The 22,929-nt window shown below is 49.3% G+C and overlaps 1 protein-coding gene across 1 annotated transcript; it reads right to left on the reverse strand.

Annotated features, from left to right (window-relative positions):
- Positions 1-1,168: 1,168 nt before the first annotated feature.
- Positions 1,169-11,792, reverse strand: TUFT1 (tuftelin 1). The gene is made up of 13 exons (XM_088460954.1): positions 11,707-11,792; positions 9,475-9,549; positions 9,167-9,274; positions 8,541-8,627; positions 8,021-8,098; positions 7,825-7,899; positions 7,629-7,736; positions 7,411-7,539; positions 7,084-7,178; positions 5,240-5,345; positions 5,032-5,115; positions 2,828-2,931; positions 1,169-2,582 (listed from the first exon to the last, which is right to left on the reverse strand). The coding sequence occupies exons 1-13, from the start codon at positions 11,773-11,775 to the stop codon at positions 2,516-2,518; spliced, it is 1,185 nt and encodes a 394-aa protein (XP_088317080.1). The 5' UTR covers positions 11,776-11,792; the 3' UTR covers positions 1,169-2,515.
- Positions 11,793-22,929: the final 11,137 nt, after the last annotated feature.

A 22,929-nucleotide genomic window follows, 5' to 3' on the forward strand; every position in this document is an offset into this window, starting at 1 on the left:
ACATTTTCACTTCCTTAGTTTGTTTTTTATATATGTAGCACTTCATACACTTATTATAACCTCCTACTTATGTAGGACTTAACACATAGGCTTTCTTTTATTATTCTTTAACCCTCACTTTAAATCTCACACTAGTGTGATGCCATGGGGCGGTTCTGTTGGGTTGGCCTGGGGGGTCCCGTGCCCTATATTTGTTCCATGGGAGTGTTAGGGACCTGCCTGATGGAGGTCACCTGGACGGGGTGGGCATGCCCATAATTATGGCCATTATTATGCAAAGAACCTCTTGGATGCTATTTAGCACTTATATTATTAGGTTCAGCATGGTTAGAGTGTGCACTTGCATTAGTCTCTTTATGCTTGCAGCACTACAAGTCTCAGCAGGTAGCACCTCACATTGTGCTTGGGGTGTGCAATCTAGGGCCCCTCCCCCTATGTAAGATTACCATTTAGCCAGACACGCCGATCATTGTTCGTGTCTGTCCGGTGTAAATACCAAGGCGCCTAGCACTAGCCACTCCCTTCTTCAAATAGAAGACCTGCCTGACAAGTCCACTTGTCTGTCTCAGGACATGGCTGGAGGGGCAGTGCGAGAAGCTGCCGGGGATGGAAACAAATGATTGCACATGGCAGGTGTGGTACACGGGCAGCAGATTCCTCTGCGGGGTGTGGGTTATGTACGCATAGCTTCTATACAGTACATCAAAATGTTCTGGCTGGACGGGATGTGTATTGTATAATGTATGGTGCAATTCCACAGGTGTCCAGCAGGTGGAGGCAGAGGCCAGGGCGGTCTGCAAGTTTATTCCTTTTATCATCACACCCTGTCCCGAGGGGAGTTCTGGTTCATCCTGTGAAATTAAATCCTTAGCACTGCCCACAAAAGAGGCTCCATTCATAAGACCCAGAGCCCCTATTCACGTTACATACACTCCTTTCTTATGAAGCAGGATCTGATTGTAAACATGACCTCATTATATTCATAAGGGGGGGGGGGGGGGGTGTTAAGCTGTGCCAGTGGGTGTGTGACCTCAATTATGCTGGGTGTGTGCCGAAGAGACGAAACTCCCGTGTACTCGCTTCTCCCAAACAACACGATCATGCACATACATGTCCCCAGTCTTAGAGAGACACGCATTCCCTGCCCAGATAGGAGACTTAACACAAACCGCGTTAAATATGTTTATTAACACTATCTACACACACACACACACACGTATAATTACAGCCCTTTAGTGACAGGTTAAGGTGCAACCTAAATAAATAGACATTCGCTTTCACGGGGCCGCGCTATGGGGAGAGGCTCGGAGGGTCTTGCGCGCTGCGGTGAAGCCCCTGAGTCTGAACAGAGAGACACTAAAGCAGCTCTTTAATAATTATGTATATGCAACGCAGCAGTCAGACGGACGGGAGAAGCCGTGCCTCGCCAGCTGTTGTAGAACTACAAGTCTTTGCATGCCCTACCAGCCGGTGAGCCATAGGTTGCCCAAGTCAGTTTTAAATATATATACATATATATATATATATATATATATATACACACACACACCCATGATGTTGTAACAGTATACATATTAGCCCCCTGAGGTAATATAAGGCAAAGCCGCATCCCTGCACCTTAACACTTAGGAAAGGGAGACGGCGGGACGGGGTTCCTGTATTAAGTCACTTTCCAGGAGAAGATCCAGAACACACTCCCAGGCTTGTGCTGTAGTTTTCAGGTTAATAAGACGTTAAATCCATCATCCGCTTGCTGGAAGCCGGTATTCTCCATTCCGCGTGCTGCGTATCCAGACACAAGGGCCTGGGGGGATCTAGATTGTGCATATATTCATAGGGTGGGACATTCCGTTCTCATTGGAAATCATTTTGCTACAACTCTGGGTAATTAGGAGGGGGGGGGAGGGAGTCTGGGAAGCCGTCAGACTATATAGCCTGCAGCTCTGCACACATGGCAGAGACCCAACAGACAGCTGGGAACCCCCTGGCTTCCCCAGTCTCCACACTCCCAGCAACCTCCAGAGGAGACGTCGGCACCTTTATCTGGAGAGGCTGGATGGACCCCGGAGAGGGATGCGCACTGGTCAGGCGTGAGCCCATGCTGGGCAACGCACGCTGTTCAGTGTCCCTCAGATCTTTGGTTTCAGTGACAGATTTAAGGCTTCTCGCTGTCGCATGGAGCAACGTCCAGACCAAGAGGCCGACCAGCAGCCCACTGAGCAATCCGCTAGAATGCACTGCCCTTATGGACAGATGAAGAAATCCTGGAGGAACAGGAGTCACAGACGAGGGGTCTAGGGTGGTAGATTCCTGGAGCACAGTGTAGTGTAAGACGCCCCCATCCAGCAAGGTCTATGATCCAACAGAAAGACTCTACTGCAAAGCGGACGCTCCACTGGGGGAAGTCTTAGGAAAGGCAACGGGTAAACAAAAGAGTAAAAGTCACTATTCTTAGTCCGACGGTTGCCCATGAAGAACAGAGCAGGTGATTGGTCCATCTCACATCAGCCACAGCTCATGCCTCCACCAACTTTATAAGCGGTAAGGGCCTACCGGATCCTGCGGGGATGTAGATTCGCTTGCTGTTGGGAGAAAGAAACTAAAGTTACTAAAAGGTCACACTACCCCTACAGAAAACTTACAAATGGACATTACTATAACGTATCCCCAGATGTAAAAGCCATCATAGATTTTATTCCATCATGTCACCAAAATCGCAGCCATATCAGTCCAGGAAAAAAAAACCAAAATATATTCAAGCTAAAGAATAAAAGAAGTAACCCCTCTGCAATCCCTCAACGCCATGTAAAGCAGCCTTGTAACATACACATTCTTTACGGTGGGTTTGGAATAATTTCTCGTCGGCAGGTAAGATGTGTGTCCTGGTTGGGAGGATAGAAAGTGTTCCAGTTTGTCCTGTAGTTCCAGGTTCTAGAGAATAAACAAAACATGAGATCATTCTACTGAACTGCAGTCTGCACAAGAGACATTGAAATACTGCTTTCATACAGAGACAGCAATTATACAGTCCCAGTGTATGTCTGGTGAGCCGTCTAGCCGGAGTTCTGAGTGACAGGACAGTCCCAGTGTATAAGTCTGGTGAACCGTCTAGCCGGAGGTCTGACTGACAGGATAGTTCCAGTGTATAAGTCTCGTGAGCCGTCTAGCCGAAGGTCTGAGTGACAGGACAGTCCCAGTGTATAAGTCTGGTGAGCAGTCTAGCAGGAGGTCTGAGTGACAGGACAGTCCCAGTCTGGTGAGCCGTCTAGCCGGAGGTCTGAGTGACAGGACAGTCCCAGTGTATAAGTCTGGTGAGCAGTCTAGCCGGAGGTCTGAGTGACAGGCCAGTCCCAGTCTGGTGAGTCATCTAGCCGGAGGTCTGAGTGACAGGACAGTCCCAGTGCATAAGTCTGGTGAGCTGTCTAGCCGAAGGTCTGACTGACAGGACAGTCCCAGTATATAAGTCTGGTGAGCCGTCTAGCCTGAGGCCTGAGAAACAGGACAGTCCCAGTGTATAAGTCTGGTGAACCGTCTAGCCGGAGGTCTGACTGACAGGATAGTCCCAGTGTATAAGTCTCATGAGCCGTCTAGCCGAAGGTCTGACTGACAGGACAGTCCCAGTGTATAAGTCTGGTGAGCCGTCTAGCCTGAGGTCTGAGAGACAGGACAGTCCCAGTGTATAAGTCTGGTGAGCCGTCTAGCCGGAGGTCTGACTGACAGGATAGTCCCAGTGTATAAGTCTCGTGAGCCGTCTAGCCGAAGGTCTGACTGAGAGGACAGTACCAGTATATGTCTGGTGAGCAGTCTAGCCGGAGGTCTGAGTGACAGGACAGCCCCAGTGTATAAGTCTGGTGAGCCGTCTAGCCGAAGGTCTGACTGACAGGACAGTCCCAGTGAATAAGTCTGGTGAGCAGTCTAGCCGAAGGTCTGAGAGACAGGACAGTCCCAGTGTATAAGTCTGGTGAGCCGTCTAGCCGGAGGTCTGAGTGACAGGACAGTCCCAGTCTGGTGGGCCGTCTAACCGGAGGTCTGAGTGACAGGACAGTCCCAGTGTATAAGTCTGGTGAGCTGTCTAGCCGAAGGTCTGACTGACAGGACAGTCCCAGTGTATAAGTCTGGGGAGCAGTCTAGCCGGAGGTCTGACTGACAGGACAGTCCCAGTGTATAAGTCTGGTGAGCAGTCTAGCCGGAGGTCTGAGTGACTGGACAGCCCCAGTGTATAAGTCTGGTGAGCCGTCTAGCCGAAGGTCTGACTGACAGGACAGTCCCAGTGTATAAGTCTGGTGAGCCGTCTAGCCGGACTCCTGAGTGACAGGACAGTCCCAGTGTATAAGTCTGGTGAGCCGTCTAGCCTGAGGTCTGAGAGACAGGACAGTCCCAGTGTATAAGTCTGGTGAGCAGTCTAGCCGGAGGTCTGACTGACAGGACAGTCCCAGTGAATAAGTCTGGTGAGCAGTCTAGCCGAAGGTCTGAGAGACAGGACAGTCCCAGTGTATAAGTCTGGGGAGCAGTCTAGCCGGAGGTCTGACTGACAGGATAGTCCCAGTGTATAAGTCTGGTGAGCAGTCTAGCCGAAGGTCTGAGTGACAGGACAGTCCCAGTCTGGTGAGCCGTCTAGCCGAAGGTCTGACTGACAGGACAGTCCCAGTGTACAAGTCTGGTGAGCCGTCTAGCCGAAGGTCTGACTGACAGGACAGTCCCAGTGTATAAGTCTGGGGAGCAGTCTAGCCGGAGGTCTGACTGACAGGATAGTCCCAGTGTATAAGTCTGGTGAGCAGTCTAGCCGAAGGTCTGAGTGACAGGACAGTCCCAGTCTGGTGAGCCGTCTAGCCGAAGGTCTGACTGACAGGACAGTCCCAGTGTATAAGTCTGGTGAGCAGTCTAACCGGAGGTCTGAGAGACAGGACAGTCCCAGTATATAAGTCTGGTGAGGACTCTGCCCGGAGGTCCGAGAGACAGGACAGTCCCGGTGTATGTCTGGTAAGGACTCTGCCCGGAGGTCTGACTGACAGGATTCGGAATCCTCCTTACCTCTGATTGAAGCCAGGACACTTTTTCCCGTAGCTCCTGAATCATGGAATCCTTCTCCTGCATGGTGGTCCTGGAATTCTGCAGCTGAGGATCAGAAATAGCAGCTTCAATTGAGGATCTCCAACATCTATTACATTCTGCAATAAAGCTGCAGGGTTTCCTCCGTTCCCTGCTGACCTATGGCCACCCCAGACTTATCTGCAGTTACCTGCTCAATCATCTGACGCACTTTACGTTGCTGGCTCTTTAGCATGTCGTCCAGGTGGTAGATCTTCTCCTTGAGTCCAGACACAGTTTTCTCCAGGTCTTGACACCTTGGGAAGGGGGGGGACAATGAATGATGTGGCAGTAGTAACAGGACAGAAAGACCCACCGTTCTGACACCAGCCCTCATTCAGGTGCTGTTTATTGTTCTGTCCAATATCTAACCCCCATATTTGCAGGACTAGCTCTCACCTGTCCTGCAGGGTACAATCTTTATGTTCCCCATATATCCCCCCATTCCCAGCTCTCACCTCTCCTGCAGGGGACAATCTTTATGTGCCCCATATATCCCCCCATTCCCAGCTCTCCCCTCTCCTGCAGGGGACAATCTTTATGTTCACCATATATCTCCCCCCATTCCCAGCACTCACCTCTCCGGCAGGGGACAATCTTTATGTGCCCCATACATCCACCCATTCCCAGCTCTCACCTCTCCTGCAGGGGACAATCTTTATGTTCCCCATATATCCCCCCCATTCATCCCCCCCATTCCCAGCTCTCACCTCTCCTGCAGGGGACAATCTTTATGTGCCCCATATATCCCCCCATTCCCAGCTCTCCCCTCTCCTGCAGGGGACAATCTTTATGTGCCCCATACATCCCCCCATTCCCAGCTCTCTCCTGCAGGGGACAATCTTTATGTGCCCCATACATCCCCCCATTCCCAGCTCTCACCTCTCCTGCAGGGGACAATCTTTATGTGCCCCATACATCCCCCCATTCCCAGCTCTCACCTCTCCTGCAGGGAACAATCTGTATGTGCCCCATATATCCCCCCATTGCCAGCTCTCACCTCCTGCAGGGTACAATCTTTATGTGCCCCATATATCCCCCCATTCCCAGCTCACCTCTCCTGCAGGGGACAATCTTTATGTGCCCCATACATCCCCCCATTCCCAGCTCTCTCCTCTCCTGCAGGGGACAATCTTTATGTGCCCCATATATCCCCCCATTCCCGGCTCTCACCTCTCCTGCAGGGGACAATCTTTATGTGCCCCATATATCCCCCCATCCCCAGCTCTCACCTCCTGCAGGGGACAATCTTTATGTGCCCCATATATCCCCCATTCCCAGCTCTCACCTCTCCTGCAGGGGACAATCTTTATGTGCCCCATACATCCCCCCATCCCCAGCTCTCACCTCTCCTGCAGGGGACAATCTTTATGTGCCCCATATAGCCCCCCATTCCCAGCTCTCCCCTCTCCTGCAGGGGACAATCTTTATGTTCACCATATATCTCCCCCCATTCCCAGCACTCACCTCTCCTGCAGGGGACAATCTTTATGTGCCCCATACATCCACCCATTCCCAGCTCTCACCTCTCCTGCAGGGGACAATCTTTATGTTCCCCATATATCCCCCCCATTCCCAGCTCTCACCTCTCCTGCAGGGGACAATCTTTATGTGCCCCATATATCCCCCCATTCCCAGCTCTCCTCTCTCCTGCAGGGGACAATCTTTATGTGCCCCATACATCCCCCCATTCCCAGCTCTCTCCTGCAGGGGACAATCTTTATGTGCCCCATACATTCCCCCATTCCCAGCTCTCACCTCTCCTGCAGGGGACAATCTTTATGTGCCCCATATATCCCCCCCATTGCCAGCTCTCACCTCTCCTGCAGGGGACAATCTTTATGTGCCCCATACATCCCCCCATTGCTAGCTCTCACCTCTCCTGCAGGGGACAATCTTTGTGTGCCCCATACATCCCCCCATTCCCGGCTCTCACCTCTCCTGCAGGGGACAATCTGTATGTGCCCCATACATCCCCCCATTCCCAGCTCTCACCTCTCCTGCAGCGGGCCGTCTTGCTGTTTCACCTCTCTCATACTCTCCAGCTCTCTCTCGTTGGTCTGCACCCTCTGCAGCAGCTCCTGATGTTCCTGTAGATACAGATCAGGGTGTTTCAGTCACTAGATGCTACTCCGCACCCGGAACATGAGTTTATAGGAGCCCGTTGCTATTCAGTGACCCTCTGTTATTTGGTAGCTCCTATCACACGCATGTGTTTATGTCACACGCGTGTGTTTATGAGAGTCAGAGGCTGGATGTCCCCGCACACTGTAAGATCCGGTCATATCTTATGCTGTGTTGTGGCGTATGTTTCTCCATTACCTTCTCCATACCGGACAGCAGCCTACGCAGCGTCTCCACCTCTTCCTGCCTCTCAGCGGCCGTTTCCTGTGCCTCCTTCCGCGCCCGGCTGTTTTGTTCCGCCTCTCGTTGCCATTGGGTCAGCCTCTCCTGAACACAAAAAGACACTGTCACAGAAGCCGTACCTCTGCCGACCTCCTGCCAGTGATGGGGCGAATGGACTGCGCTGGAGAACTGACCTCATACATCTTGCGGTCCGACTGATGCCGCTTCTCGGTCTCCTGCAGCTTGGCATACAGTCTCTGGGCGGTCTCCCGCAAGCTCTTCCCGTTATCCAGCGGGATCTCCTGAGAGGACAACGATCAGATCAGGGAAGAACAGTAATAATATAACGGGACACTAGGGACTGGTACGCTTGGAGCTTTCCGTCCTCACCTCTTCAACTTCTTTCGTCTTTGACCACGGTGCTGGGAAGTGCCCGATTCCATTCTGCTTTTCCGTCAGAAGACCCTAAACGACGAGACAGCTGCAAGTCAGCGCCCGGACGGAGAGCCGCACTCTCCTGCGGCATTATAACAGATTGCGGACAATAAACAAGCTCCGAGATGTTTGATGACCACTGTCGGCTCACCTTGTCCCACTGCTGCTCCTCCTGTCCGTGCTTCGAGGCATCGAGGTCTTTCCTGAGGAGTGTTAGGGAGGTGCGAGCCTAGGAGGAGCGAAGGCCACTGTTAGATACGGGTGGGTAACCACTCTAGGGGATTAGAATTTCCTGCCTAGGCTAAGCACAATGCATGTTAGATGAGTAGAACGCTGCACCGATTAATAATTAATTAGCTGTTAGAGAGAGAGACTTAGACATTATAATAGGGGAACATGTACTAAGGTCCTGTGGAGAAGACCTATACAATAACCACAATCAACAGCAGCAACGCGGCCTGGATTTATAACCCTCGCTGCCGATCCCTGAGCATAGTCCTCGCTGGGCTTCCTACTCACACACCTAAATTCCATGGCCTTTAATGACTTCTCGACGTGACTCGCGCAATCTCTACCAACCCCTCCCCTCAGGGCCCTTCCTTTGTAGTCTCCGAATCTGTCCACTTGGACCCAATTATTTGTCTCTCGCGACCCCAACCCAGACCCCTCACCTCTTGGATGTGTCGGACCTCGTTCCTCAGCTGGCTAACGTTCCATTCGTGGTTGGCTTTGTCCTCGGCTTTGGCTTTCAGGTACACCTGGGAGAGCACAATATAAGCTTTGTGTACACGTGGGAAGAGTAAGTCATCGTTCAGTGTGCGGTCTGCGTATAGCGTAGGAATAAACGGCTGCGCTGTAACAGCACATGGCGCGGCTCCAGGAGACAAGCAGCAGGTAAATATCTGTCTGCAGACAAACCCTTGAGGCTCGTGTAAGAAGACACCTGTGTGCAAGCTGCAGCAATAGCCAGGCACACCTAGCAGTGTCCTAGGCCTCGGCGTACTCAGCACAATAATACCTGGGAGGGAGGAATGTGTGACATTATCTCACCTATCTGTGTCCTAGCCCAGCCAATTATCATATCTTACCGCAGAGCCCCAATAACATAATACACTAGACGTCATCTCCAGCCCTATTTACGCCTCGGTGACTGAATAAGCAGCCCCCGCCTCCCGGTACATTCCTGAGAGGGGGGACATACGGCCATTCGCATTACGGCTAATCTTGCGAAATTTGAGAGGGTGGCGGTGTCTGTTTCCCCCCCCCCCCCTAGTGGCTACTTTGTGGGGTCTGGTACCTTAATGATCTCTTCATCTCCATCCTTGGACTTGATCAGTTCAGAGTTGAGGGGTCGGGACCCCCTGAGCGGTCGGGATGAAACGAGAGCAAAGGCGCGTCCAACCGGCTGAGGACACACAAGAATGAGTTAGTGACAGCCGTTTACGCTGCTGCTCCGTGTAATAGATACAGGGAGATAAATTTAGTTGCATTCTCCACGTCAGGACAGCGATTGCGCAACAGTGACACACAGCACAGAAATGTCAGCACACACCAACAACGTCACCAGCCACACGTCAGCGGGCACGGAAATAGCCCCTTACTCACCTTCACCTTGCTGGGGTCCCCCCTCTCCGGATACTGCTCATTGCGGAGGGTCAGCCGTAGGGTTTTTACATTGTCCTGAGAGCGAAAAACGAAAGATATCAAACAGACCACCCCCCAATTCACTGCACTAAACCCCCTGCACCCCTCCCTCCCTAAATCTACACAGAGCATTGTCATCATTCTGTATGGCAACAAGATTCAGCAAGAGCAGGTTCACTGGTAATTGTAGTCATAACCCTTCTGACTGACTATTCCACCCTTGCCCAATGAGCTCACACTTTAATGGGTTACTGGGTGACATGGCTCATCACACAATGGATGGAAATGACGCGCTATATTCAAGCAGTTTTTTGTTAAATGAGTCAGTTCCCTGCGAATAAATACAGTGATGTAATACACACATTATATGACTGCACAGGTGGGAGAGCTCTGTGTGCTAGCAGTCCTATATACCTCTCATTTCCCCTCGCCCTATGACCCCCCCCCACAACCAGACTTTGCCATGCAGCACAATGTATACACGTGCTGTATAAGATGGACCCGTATACAGTTACACTGCACCAAGGCAGAACGCGGAGGGTGGGGGGGTTACACTCCCATCGTTTTCCCACAGGAATCCCAACATTCCAGGGAGACATCTGATCCCGGCCCATTCTGCTGTGAGAAGGGATTATATCGCTGTGGTGTAATTAGACAGAGGGAGGGCAGTCAGCCTCACACTACACCTCACAGTGTGCCCTGTGCCAGGCTGCGCTGCCCTGTGCCCCCCCCCCCCCCTGCACAGATTGTGAGCTCTGAGGGACAGATGGTACATTACACACACACACACATATATACACACACCAACATACGTGTGTGTGCACAGGGCCTGATCTGCATGGATCGCTGTTCTGCTAATACGCACGATCGCAGCCTGACATAAGGACGCCCACTTCCCCTTACTCTGTATACTTTAGCGATACAGCGACATTATCGGTCACATGGAGTACCATCGTACCCATACGCACACTGGCACAAGCCCTGACCTTACCAGCCACGCACGCTATGAGACCTCAGGCTGCGTAGGCTGTCGCAGTGGATAATTTATTGCCGCCCCTGAAACAGCACACATGCCTCCCGCCGACCCCCCCCCCCCTGTCACCACCCACAAACGGCGCTTCCTGTCATTCACTCTGCGAATGGTCTGCGTAGCCTCTGATTCGCTGTCCCGATCGCAGTGGCCGGTTCGCGCACAGTGACGCATGCGCAGAGAGTAACAATCAGCCAATCGCGTGCGTATTAGCAACTGCGATCCAAGCAGAATCAGCCCCCCCCCCAGCTATTCACACTTGTAAACAGGTCACCCCCAAACGGCTCTGAAGTCAGTCCCGTCCCCAGCACGGGGACTCTGCCGGCTCCCCTTCCCCAAATACCAGGAGAGATTTTCACATGTATCAAAATAATAATGTTCCCAAATAACAAAACATTGGAGACAAAATCATAATAATGTTCCCAAATAACAAAACATTGGATTTCCCCTTATTACTAATATTATCCGAGGAGCCCAAAATACAAATACACAGAATCAGCAACTCATACAAACTAATACACACACACACACATATATATATATACACACACACCAGATGCTATATAGACTAAGGTAACGTAACTAGTATGTGCTAGCACAATGTACACAGACTGTAACCTGTGTCCCATAAATCCGGGCTGTAAGATGCTCTAGTAATAGTATGATGATACACATACAGTGGTATATTACACAGATATAATATAATGATGATACACATACAGTGGTATATTACACAGATATAATATAATGATGATACACATACAGTGGTATATTACACAGATATAATATAATGATGATACACATACAGTGGTATATTACACAGATATAATATAATGATGATACACATACAGTGGTATATTACACAGATATAATATAATGATGATACACATACAGTGGTATATTACACAGATATAATATAATGATGATACACATACAGTGGTATATTACACAGATATAATATAATGATACACATACAGTGGTATAGTATAATATTACACAGAGTAATAGTATAATATTACATACACATAGGTGCCTGCAGTCTGCATGTACAGCACATACACAGGACAGCTGCAGTCTCCTATGTATATACACAGTAATGTAATATATATATATATATAATATATATATCCCCCCCCAGTATACAGACAGAGAGACTGACTGACCGGCTCGGGCTCGGGCTGGAGCTGCTGCAGGGTACACAGGCTAGCGGCCATGCTGCTCTCGCTGTACATGTCCGGGACACCTACTCACTGAGGCAGGGGGCGGAGCGACTCAGCATATAATAGGCAGGTGACGTCAGGAGACGGTCTCCGCCCACCTTACAACCAGTTATTGGCCCCCGGAGACTGAGGGCGTCTCCAGCTAGGACTCCTCCTGCATCTACTCCCAGGCTCAGCTATACAGCTCCTGTCCTGTCACCTGGGTGCTGGGGACAGGCTCTCTCATTGTATCATTAGAGTGTTAGCTCCTGGGGACAGGCTCTCATTGTATTATTAGAGTGTAAGCTCCTGGGGACAGACTCTCTCATTGTATCATTTGAGTGTAAGCTCCTGGGGACAGGCTCTCTCATTGTATCATTAGAGTGTACATTGTATCATTAGAGTGTAAGCTCCTGTGGACAGGCTCTCTCATTGTATCATTAGAGTGTAAGCTCCTGGGCACAGGCTCTCTCATTGTATCATTAGTGTAAGCTCCTGGGGACAGGCTCTCTCATTGTTTCATTAGTGTAAGCTCCTGTGGACAGACTCTCTCATTGTTTCATTAGAGTGCAAGCTCTTGGGGACAGGCTCTCTGATTTTATCATTAGAGTGTAAGCTCCTGGGGACAAGCTCTCTGATTGTATCATTAGAGTGTAAGCTCCTGGGGACAGGCTCTCTGATTGTATCATTAGAGTGTAAGCTCCTGGGGACAGGCTCTCATTGTTTCATTAGAGTGTAAGCTCCTGGGGACAGGCTCTCTCATTGTTTCATTAGAGTGTAAGCTCCTGGGGACAGGCTCTCATTGTTTCATTAGAGTGTAAGCTCCTGGGGACAGGCTTTTTCATTGTTTCATTAGAGTGTAAGCTCCTGGGGACAGGCTCTCTCATTGTATAATTTGAGTGTAAGCTCCTGGGGACAGGCTTTCTCATTGTTTCATTAGAGTGTAAGCTCCTGGGGACAGGCTCTCTCATTGTTTCATTAGAGTGTAAGCTCCTGGGGACAGGCTCTCTGATTGTGTCATTAGAGTGCAAGCTCCTGGGGACAGGCTCTCTGCTGCATTTATCCAGTATAGGTGTGGGGATAGGACTTCTGCATATATCCTCATGGGAAGGAGGGTGGGGGACTGCTGTATTCCCCCTCTACAACATCCACATCTGTAGATATGAATCCCTTACAGTGGGCACCCAGAAAGACGTGTCCGTCTGGGAGAGATGAGTGGGGCAGGTAGTAGGTACATGGAGCTGCCTCCTGGTAGAGGTGGTACAAGGTGATGTGATATAATATAAGTGTATTACGGATTGTGAGAGTATTTCCTGCAGTGTGTTTCAGTACTTTGTATTTTTGCAGTTGCTTTTGCTGTCTGTGATGGAAGGGATTATCTCAGTGTTTACCAATCAACATTTACTCATTACAAAATGTCTTTTTATACAGGAGAAACTGGTATTGTGAGCGGTGAGATCCAGGTGTCCGTGTTACACATAGGCGGGAATTATTGCATGAGTCACGTCTCTAGGTGACGTCGCTGAGGACAACGTGTCCTAATAAGGAGTGCAGGTGCTGGATATAAACACACAGGTGGGATGAGCCTGGGAGACTGACACACCTGTCTGCAGGTAAGACAGTGTAATGACACATGCACAGTACCACTTCTCTTATCCTGTATGCTGGATGTAATTCCTGGTATATGTCCTCATCCACTATGTACTGCCAGCCACACAGTACCACTTCTCTTGTCCTGTATGTAATTCCTGGTATATGTCCTTAGCCACACAGTACCACTTCTCTTATCCTGTATGCTGGATGTAATTCCTGGTATATGTCCTCATCCACTATGTACTGCCAGCCACACAGTACCACTTCTCTTATCCTGTATGCTGGATGTAATTCCTGGTATATGTCCTCATCCACTATGTACTGCCAGCCACACAGTACCACTTCTCTTATCCTGTATGTAATTCCTGGTATATGTCCTTAGCCACACAGTACCACTTCTCTTATCCTGTATGCTGGATGTAATTCCTGGTATATGTCCTCATCCACTATGTACTGCCAGCCACACAGTACCACTTCTCTTATCTAATTCCTGGTATATGTCCTCATCCACTATGTACTGCCAGCCACACAGTACCACTTCTCTTATCTAATTCCTGGTATATGTCCTCATCCACTATATACTGCCAGACACACAGTACCACTTCTCTTATCTAATTCCTGGTATATGTCCTCATTCACTATATACTGCCAGCCACACAGTACCACTTCTCTTATCCCGCATGTAATTCCTGGTATATGTCCTTATCCACTATATACTGCCAGCCACACAGTACCACTTCTCTTATCTAATTCCTGGTATATGTCCTCATCCACTATATACTGCCAGCCACACAGTACCACTTCTCTTATCTAATTCCTGGTATATGTCCTCATCCACAATATACTGCCAGACACACAGTACCACTTCTCTTATCTAATTCCTGGTATATGTCCTCATCCACTATATACTGCCAGCCACACAGTACCACTTCTCTTATCTAATTCCTGGTATATGTCCTCATCCACTATATACTGCCAGCCACACAGTACCACTTCTCTTATCCCGCATGTAATTCCTGGTATATGTCCTTATCCACTATATACTGCCAGCCACACAGTACCACTTCTCTTATCTAATTCCTGGTATATGTCCTCATCCACTATATACTGCCAGCCACACAGTACCACTTCTCTTATCTAATTCCTGGTATATGTCCTCATCCACAATATACTGCCAGACACACAGTACCACTTCTCTTATCTAATTCCTGGTATATGTCCTCATCCACTACATACTGCCAGCCACACAGTACCACTTCTCTTATCTAATTCCTGGTATATGTCCTCATCCACTACATACTGCCAGCCACACAGTACAACTTCTCTTATCTAATTCCTGGTATATGTCCTCATCCACTATATACTGCCAGCCACACAGTACCACTTCTCTTATCTAATTCCTGGTATATGTCCTCATCCACTATATACTGCCAGCCACACAGTACCACTTCTCTTATCTAATTCCTGGTATATGTCCTCATCCACTATATACTGCCAGCCACACAGTACCACTTCTCTTATCTAATTCCTGGTATATGTCCTCATCCACTATATACTGCCAGACACACAGTACCACTTCTCTTATCTAATTCCTGGTATATATCCTTATCCATTATATACTGTCAGCCACACAGTACCACTTCTCTTATCTAATTCCTGGTATATGTCCTTATCTTCTATGTATTATGACGCTCTGAGCTGACAGCTTAGCTGCCGCTGACATGTACGTGTTCCCCGCTCATCACATATGTACCACAATGCTCTGACAATAACACGTCACTCAGTAATGTCCTGGGGATACGTCCCTCGCTGTAACCACGCCACCGCACGCACACCCAGGAGAGCAGAGGGGGCCGCAGGAGGGTACTCCCATCACCTCTGAGCTCCGTTCTCCCCTCCGTCACCCCAATGCGCAGGCACAGCGGCGCGGTCTACATTACACCCCACTTATATTATCTCTTCCCACACAGTGAAATCTTGTTTTTAGCTGTAGGTGTAAAATGAAGTGGACGAGTACCCCTAGCACCCAGCAAGAACCACCCGCCTCGCCCCCTGCGCATGCCGCCATATTGGCCTTATATAGGGATAAATTCAATGAGGGTGAATCTGGCGGTGCCCCAGTTTGGTGCTCTCCTGAGCTGCACATACGGTAGCCCCTGAATTGCACATTTGTATACGGACCCATGAAACGCGTCACCTAATTTACCTCATTATGGGCCTAGGTCTGAGTTGGACGCAGGCGCGGCCGCCTGTACGTCTGTTGCCGTAATCACGCCTGCGTCTTTATGCTGTGATTCCCAGGTTGACGTTTCTCCGGTCCTGTGGCCGGGCCGGGTTCCTGTGTCGCCCGGTATGTCTCCCAGCTGCTTGTCTGCGATTGTGCTGCTTGGTCTCGGGGTTCCCATTTCCCATCAGCCACCTGCCATTGCTGATCCCTCCCAATGGTGGTACACTGGTGACGGGCGGGGGAGGGATTAGAGTGTTAGCTCTTTTCTGTAGGTCACATCTGATCACCCAGAAGTCCCGTGTGGGGCTCTATTGCCCTTCATATACAGTTTTCACACACATGTTGGCAGCGGGTAATCCAGCGCCCCCTCCATCTTGGTTCTACTAAATCTCTGCTGGGATATCACAGTTCATGATTCGGTGTGGCACAATATGTTGCCTGGCACAATATGCAGCGCCTTACACATCAGCAGGATTGTTGCCTTCACTGGCAGTGATGGTAGCGGCAGTACCTCGAGTCCTAGAGATGAGTACTGTGACCGGGCACCCAAGCTTTAGATGGCCACCACTGCGTGGAAAAGGTCACATTTCCTGTACTGCGGCACCATCAAGGGCAGATGTTGGCACTATGCGCCCAATGTGGACTGAATACACATTGTTGTGCAAAGTATGTTTATATAAGTAAGTCATTAATAACATGTTACAGCTAACAGATGGCACTGCCAGGGGCATAACTACAGGAGGCGCTATTGCTATGGCTCCCAGGCCCCCACCTGGGCCCATATTGCCAGCAGTCAGCTCACGCCACCGAATGCTGCTGGGAGATGCTATGATACTACTACCAGCGTTTCCTGAGGTCAAGTCTGCGCCGACCTGTGAGAATAGAAGGGGACAAAGTATCCCCTCCCTCTATCACAGGCTGTCAGTGAGCAGTGCGGTAAGTATCAGGCCGCCAATGTGACGTGGGGGCACTGTATGGCGTAATGTGAAGCGGGGGCACTGTATGGCATAATGTGACGTGGGGGCACTGTATGGCATAATGTGACGTGGGGGCACTGTATGGCATAATGTGCAGCGGGGGCACTGTATGACAATGTGCAGCGGGGGCACTGTATAGCATAATGGGAAGTGGGGGCACTGTATAGCATAATGTGAAGTGGGGGCACTGTATAGCATAATGTGAAGTGGGGGCACTGTATAGCATAATGTGAAGTGGGGGCACTGTATAGCATAATGTGAAGTGGGGGAACTGTATGGCATAATGTGAAGTGGGGGCACTGTATGGCATAATGTGAATATAGGGCACTATGACATAATGTGAAGCGGGGGCACTGTATGGCATAATGTGACGTGGGGGCACTGTATGACATAATGTGAAGTGGGGGCACTGTATGACAATGTGAAGGCGGGGGCACTGTATGACATAATGTGAAGTGGGGGCACTGTATAGCATAATGTGAAGTGGGGGCACTGTATGGCATAAAGTGAATATAAGGCACTGTATGACAATGAAGTGGGGGCACTGTATGGCATAATGTGAAGTGGGGGCACTGTATGGCATAATGAGAATATAGGGCACTGTATGACATAATGTGAAGTGGGGGCACTGTATGACATAATGTGAAGTGGGGGCACTGTATGACATAATGTGAAGTGGGGGCACTGTATAGCATAATGTGAAGTGGGGGCACTGTATAGCATAATGTGAATATAGAGCACTGTATAAAATGTGAACTAGGGCACTACTGTGGGGCTTAAAATGAACTAGGGCACTACTGTGGGGCATAAAATGAACTAGGGAACTACTGTGGGGCATAAAATGAACTAGGGCACTACTGTGGGGCATAAAATGACCTAGGGCACTATGAGGGGGCATAAAGCAAGCATTGCAAAGAGTGTGTCTAGAAGCATTGGGTGGGGTTCCTTCAAAATGTTGCCATGGGGCCCAAAGTTGTAGTTCTGTCCCTGTTCCTGTCCCTCGCTGAGGGGATTCATGCCTGGTGCTATGCGCCAGTTGTAGGAATGTATTTCCAATGGATGACTTTGCCATTTTGGGGTTCAGCTTGTTTTGCGATGATCTGACATAGGGGGCTGGAATTACTATGGTACGGTCAGCTGGTAATACTGATAATACTGATTGGGGCTCACCAGCCTCCTGTGACACCAGATTAGCGTAACTGCTTATCCGCTCTCAGACCACCCGTTCCCCGCTACCATAACAGGACTGGTTCATAGTAAGCGGCCAGTGGGGGATTATCCGTCACCATCCAGAAGGAGTTGCAGCTGTCTGACCATACCCATACCCAGAAGTAGGCTGTGCCGGCAGTGGCAGCAACTTAGCTCCTTATGACGCAGTAGGAGGAGTCAGTAACAGGCGGTTACTGGCAGGGAAATGTAAGTCTGCTCGGGTCACTCGGGAATACTGTATTGGGTGCTGGTCACACATCAGACTAGGGATGGACAATCGGAAGCCTGTCATCAAATGGCTGCTGGGCTTCCAACATCAAATCACACAGTGCCATGTAGTAGCCATCGCATCTAAGCCATACGATAGTATAATCATCGATGCTTACTCTGAGCACATGTGTACATTAGCTGAGCTGCAAACACCATTTCCAGGTGTCTGCAGCTGCAAAATAAGCAGCCACTGAATAGGCGCAATTCGATGGAACAAATACTTCCATCAAATCGGGAACATCGATGGTTGCTAACCATCTGTTTCCGATGTCTATCCCTACATCAGACTGCTCTATGATAATGATAAATGCCACCTTCCCCGATCAGGGATCTGGGTGTCAGGAGCCCCACTGGCAGTGCTGGTAGTGACAGGGCTTTGGCGTCCTCTTACTGGTGATTTATGAGACTGGTGACCCTGAGCAGCAATAGTTTGTCTGGCTCATTACGCCGTTCATACATGTTCTCTCCCCAATAGACGGACCCCCGTGGAGCCTCGCTGTAACAGGCCCTCAGATGTGACCTCTCAGGGATGAATTATGTGTAATCTCAGGGCTCTCAGTGAGCAGGCGCAGCAGGGGGTAATGCTGAGACATCTGTGCCACGGCCAGGCCCCTGCTGCGGATTAGGCCCTGTGCTAGTGCGGGATATTGCGCTGGCAGACTCAGGGTTTCAATGCATGGTGCAGAGTGCAGAGTATTTCTTAACAACAGACTTGTCTATCAAGGTAGTACCATTCCAGATAAGAGAGATAACAATGCTTGGCACGCATATATTAGCAAGGTTCTGCTGAGTGATAGGATTATTGTGATTAGGATGTTGAGAAAAGAAAGTGTGTGTGTGTGTATATGTGTGTGTGTATATGTGTGTGTGTGTGTGTGTGTGTATATGTGTGTGTGTGTGTGTGTGTGTACAGTCAGGTGCATAAATATTGGGACAGTGACAGAATTGTCATATTTTGGCCTCTAGTCACCACCACAATGGCTTTGAAATGAAACAAACAAGATGTGATTTACCTGCAGACTTTCAGATTTAATTTGAGGGTAATTACATCCAAATCAGGTGAACGGTGTAGGAATTACAACGGTTTCTATATGTGCCTCCCACTTTTTAAGGGGCCAAAAGTAATGGGACAAACTAAACCATCCTAAATCTAACTTTCACTTTTTAATACTTTGTTGCAAATCCTTTGCAGGCAATTACAGCCTGAAGTCTGGAACGCATAGACATCACCAGACGCTGGGTTTCATCCCTGGTGATGCTCTGCCAGGCCTCTACTGCAAATGTCTTCAGTTCCTGCTTGTTCTTGGGGCATTTTCCCTTCAGTTTTGTCTTCATCAAGTGAAATGCATGCTCAATCAGATTCAGGTCAGGGGATTGACTTGGCCATTGCATAACATTCCACTTTATAGCCTTAAATAACTCTTTGGTTGCTTTTGCAGTGTGCTTCGGGTCATTGTCCATCTGCACTGTGAAGCGCCGTCCAATGAGTTCTGAAGCATTTGACTGAATATGAGCATATAATATTGCCCGAAACACTTCAGAATTCATTCTGCTGCTTTTGTCAGCAGTCACATCATCAATAAATACAAGGGAACCAGTTCCATTGGCAGCCATACATGCCCACGACAAGACACTACCACCACCATACTTCACTGATGAGGTGGTATGTTTTGGATTATGAGCAGTTCCTTCCCTTCTCCATACTCTTCTCTTCCCATCACTCTGGTACAAGTTGATTTTTGTCTCACCTGTCCATAGGATATTGTTCCAGAACTGTAATGTCCTTTTTAGATGTTGTTTGGCAAACTCTAATCTGGTCTTCCTGTTTTTGTGGCTCACCAATGGTTTACATCTTGTGGTGAACCCTCTATATCAGTGATTCCCAACCGCGGTCCTCAAGGCACACTAACAGTTCTGGTTTTAGTGATATCCATGCTTGAGCACAGGCAGCTAAATCAAAATAACTTAGGTACTAATTAAGTCACCTGTGCTCCAGTATGGCTATCTTTAAAACCTGGACTGTTAGTGTGCCTTGAGGACCGTGGTTGGGAATCCCTACTCTATATTCACTCTTGTGAAGTCTTCTCTTGATTGTTGACTTTGACACATATACATCTACCTCCTGGAGAGTGTTCTTGATTTGGCCAACTGTTGTGGAGGGGTTTTTCTTCACCAGGGAAATAATTTTTCTGTTATCCACCACAGTTGTTTTCCGTGGTCTTCCGGGTCTTTTGGTGTTGCTGAGCTCTCCGGTGCGTTCTTTCTTTTTAAGACTGTTCCAAACAGTTGATTTGGCCACACCTAATGTTTTTGCTCTCTCTCTGATGGGTTTGTTTTGATTTATCAGCCTAATGATGGCTTGCTTCACTGATAGTGACAGCTCCTTGGATCTCATATTGAGAGTCGACAGCAACTGATTCCAAATGCAAATGTCACACCTAGAATCAACTCCAGACCTTTTACCTGCTTAATTGATAATGAAATAACGAGGGAATAGCCCACACCTGTCCATGAAATAGCTTTTGAGTTGATCGTCCCATTACTTTTGGCCCCTTAAAAAGTGGGAGGCACATATAGAAACCATTGTAATTCATACACCGTTCACCTGATTTGGATATAATTACCCTCAAATTAAATCCCCATACCATTGTACCTGTACCCTCACTGTATTCTCCCCGTACCCTCATTGTACCCGTGCCCTCGCTGTACTCTCCCCGTACCCTCACTGTATTCTCATTTATGGCACAATGGATGTGGTGTCCCCACGGTATATGGGAGGCAGCCTTACTTCTCCATTTATTACGCACCTGTTTAAGGATTTATTTACATATTGTAAGTTACTTATATAGCGCCAGAATATACTGATGCACTTTACATTTGGGAACAATAAGTAATAAAACATGACTGGGTAATAACAGAGACAAAGGTAGAAGGGCCCTGCTCGCCGGCTTACGTTACATGCAACTTGTACTATAGCGTGCGCCCATCATCACCGCCCCCAGTGCTATGGGACGAGGATCCCGCAAGGCACCATCACAGGGGCATGGTTGTCTTGCACGTCGGCACCTGTACTGTACTGGGCTCACACGCCGACACGCCTGTACAGCTGCGGAAATACATGTGTAAGCATAATGCAGGTGACCTAGAAGGGCCCGATGGAGAGATGTAAGCTATGCCGATACCTCCACAGTTACGTGATTATCAGTAAACTGCGCATAAGGCAAGTTACATCAGCGGAGTCGCTCGCAGTGGCTATTTACCTGCCATCTGAATGGCATTTGGAGAGCGTTTGGGGGAGGGTCAGCAGAGAACGCAGGTGTGTTGCAACCATTTTCGGGGCATGTCACGGCCTGCGTCTGCGATTCCGTCCTCAGCGCAAATGGCTCCTGTGCTTCAGTTCCCGCCTCCTTAGGGCTACTGGGAAGACTGGTAAGTGAAGCAGCTGCGGCAGACGCTTGGGATTGACAAAGCTGCAGGTGGGTCTCACTACAAATCCAGGCAGCTGCAACATTTATATACATTTCTGACCAGCAAATGCGTACACGGAGGTGGCGGCTGCGGCATTAGCGTACAGCTGTGAATCAGGCCCTCTCAGTATCCCATATAGTCTGCACCTACTGTAGGTCTTTAGGGTTTATCTCCCCCCTGTATCCCTGGAGCTTCACGCAGTCTGGCCAGGTGCTGTCACTTAGGGGTTTTACCGCATTTTCCATATGTACAAAGCCCCGGAATGCATGGTCAGGTGGCGTTACCCAATACCAACCTACAGTATGGGCTTCTTATCAGGATGCTCCCCCTGAGAGGGATCCGATCGGACCTTTCCCATCTCCCCCCGCGGCCTTCAGCACATGCATGCGCAGGACGACGCCAGAGGGGCTTCTGGGTGTCGAACCTGTAAGTCCCTCTATCTTGGGACTTTTGCAAAGGACAGCTCTTATCGGGAGAGCCGTACTTTGTGATATTCTAAGTACATACCGCTGTAATCAACCGCAGTATGTACGCGATGAGAGGCGGGATGTACCGTGCTCAGTACATCCCGCCCTCAAGTGGCCAGGAATCCGCGTCCTCTCGTTTCCGGGAACAGTAACCAGCCACACCCCTGCTCTGCCCCCTGTCAATCATGCGGTGGCTTTGTGCGTAATGACAGGACGCGTTCTGCATATGATGAACGTATGTATCTCTGAATCAGGCGCAAGCTGTCACATGTAGCAGAGAGACCCAGGAGAATGAGAAGGGAGTAATAATGGCCGTTACACGTAGCAGTGATGGTATAAGTCAGTGCAGCCTCGGTGGAGGTTCTAGTGCTAAACGTTTCCTTGCTTGCAGGTTAGCGCCAGTCACACGTATCCGTCCCTCAGAGGGAGCTTCCCCATCAGTTACCAGTTTGTGCTGGTTCTGGGAATAGTCTGGCTCTGTTGTTATGATCTCAGACCCCAGGAATGTAACGGGGGCCTGGAGAAAGAGCCGTGACCTCACCAGGACGCACTGAGAACCCCCCTCCCCGTCCCAGCCTGCTGGGAACACAGGACAACAAACATCTAGGCCAGCAGCTGCGAGTAGTCTAACACTACACAGGACTAGGACACACACTGACAGCGTTCCTAGGCATTGTATCAGGAGCTGCATGCTGTGTATGTCTGAAATCAGCACTGACAGCTCCCTGTCTCTTACACAACAGTCTCTCCAGTAACAGGAGGACCTTGCACCCTCCAACTGTTGTACAGTCACTTATCGGTCAGACCCGCTGCCGTGCCGCTCAGGACAGAGGAGGTAATAAACATCATTAAAGTGGCAGGAAACTATAAACCGCCACAATGTACAGCACTGACAAAATGTATTAAAACAGCATATAAGAGGCAATATAAGCCCATAAATTACATTCTGACAAGTGTAAAACATTTGTAGCTAGCG

This window comes from Taudactylus pleione, unplaced genomic scaffold, assembly GCF_031769625.1.
Source record: "Taudactylus pleione unplaced genomic scaffold, aTauple2 ptg000997l, whole genome shotgun sequence".
NCBI classification, from domain to species: domain Eukaryota; kingdom Metazoa; phylum Chordata; class Amphibia; order Anura; family Myobatrachidae; genus Taudactylus; species Taudactylus pleione.

Bases quoted from the DNA above. Each gene is read 5' to 3' on its own strand.
- TUFT1 (XM_088460954.1), bottom strand. From the start codon at position 11,775: ATGTACAGCGAGAGCAGCATGGCCGCTAGCCTGTGTACCCTGCAGCAG. The intron at 9,275-9,474 runs GTGAGTAAGGGG...GTGTGTCCTCAG, and splicing joins GGGACCCCAGCAAGGTGAAG to CCGGTTGGACGCGCCTTTGC. The intron at 7,900-8,020 runs GTGAGCCGACAG...CTCGTCGTTTAG, and splicing joins AGGAGCAGCAGTGGGACAAG to GGTCTTCTGACGGAAAAGCA.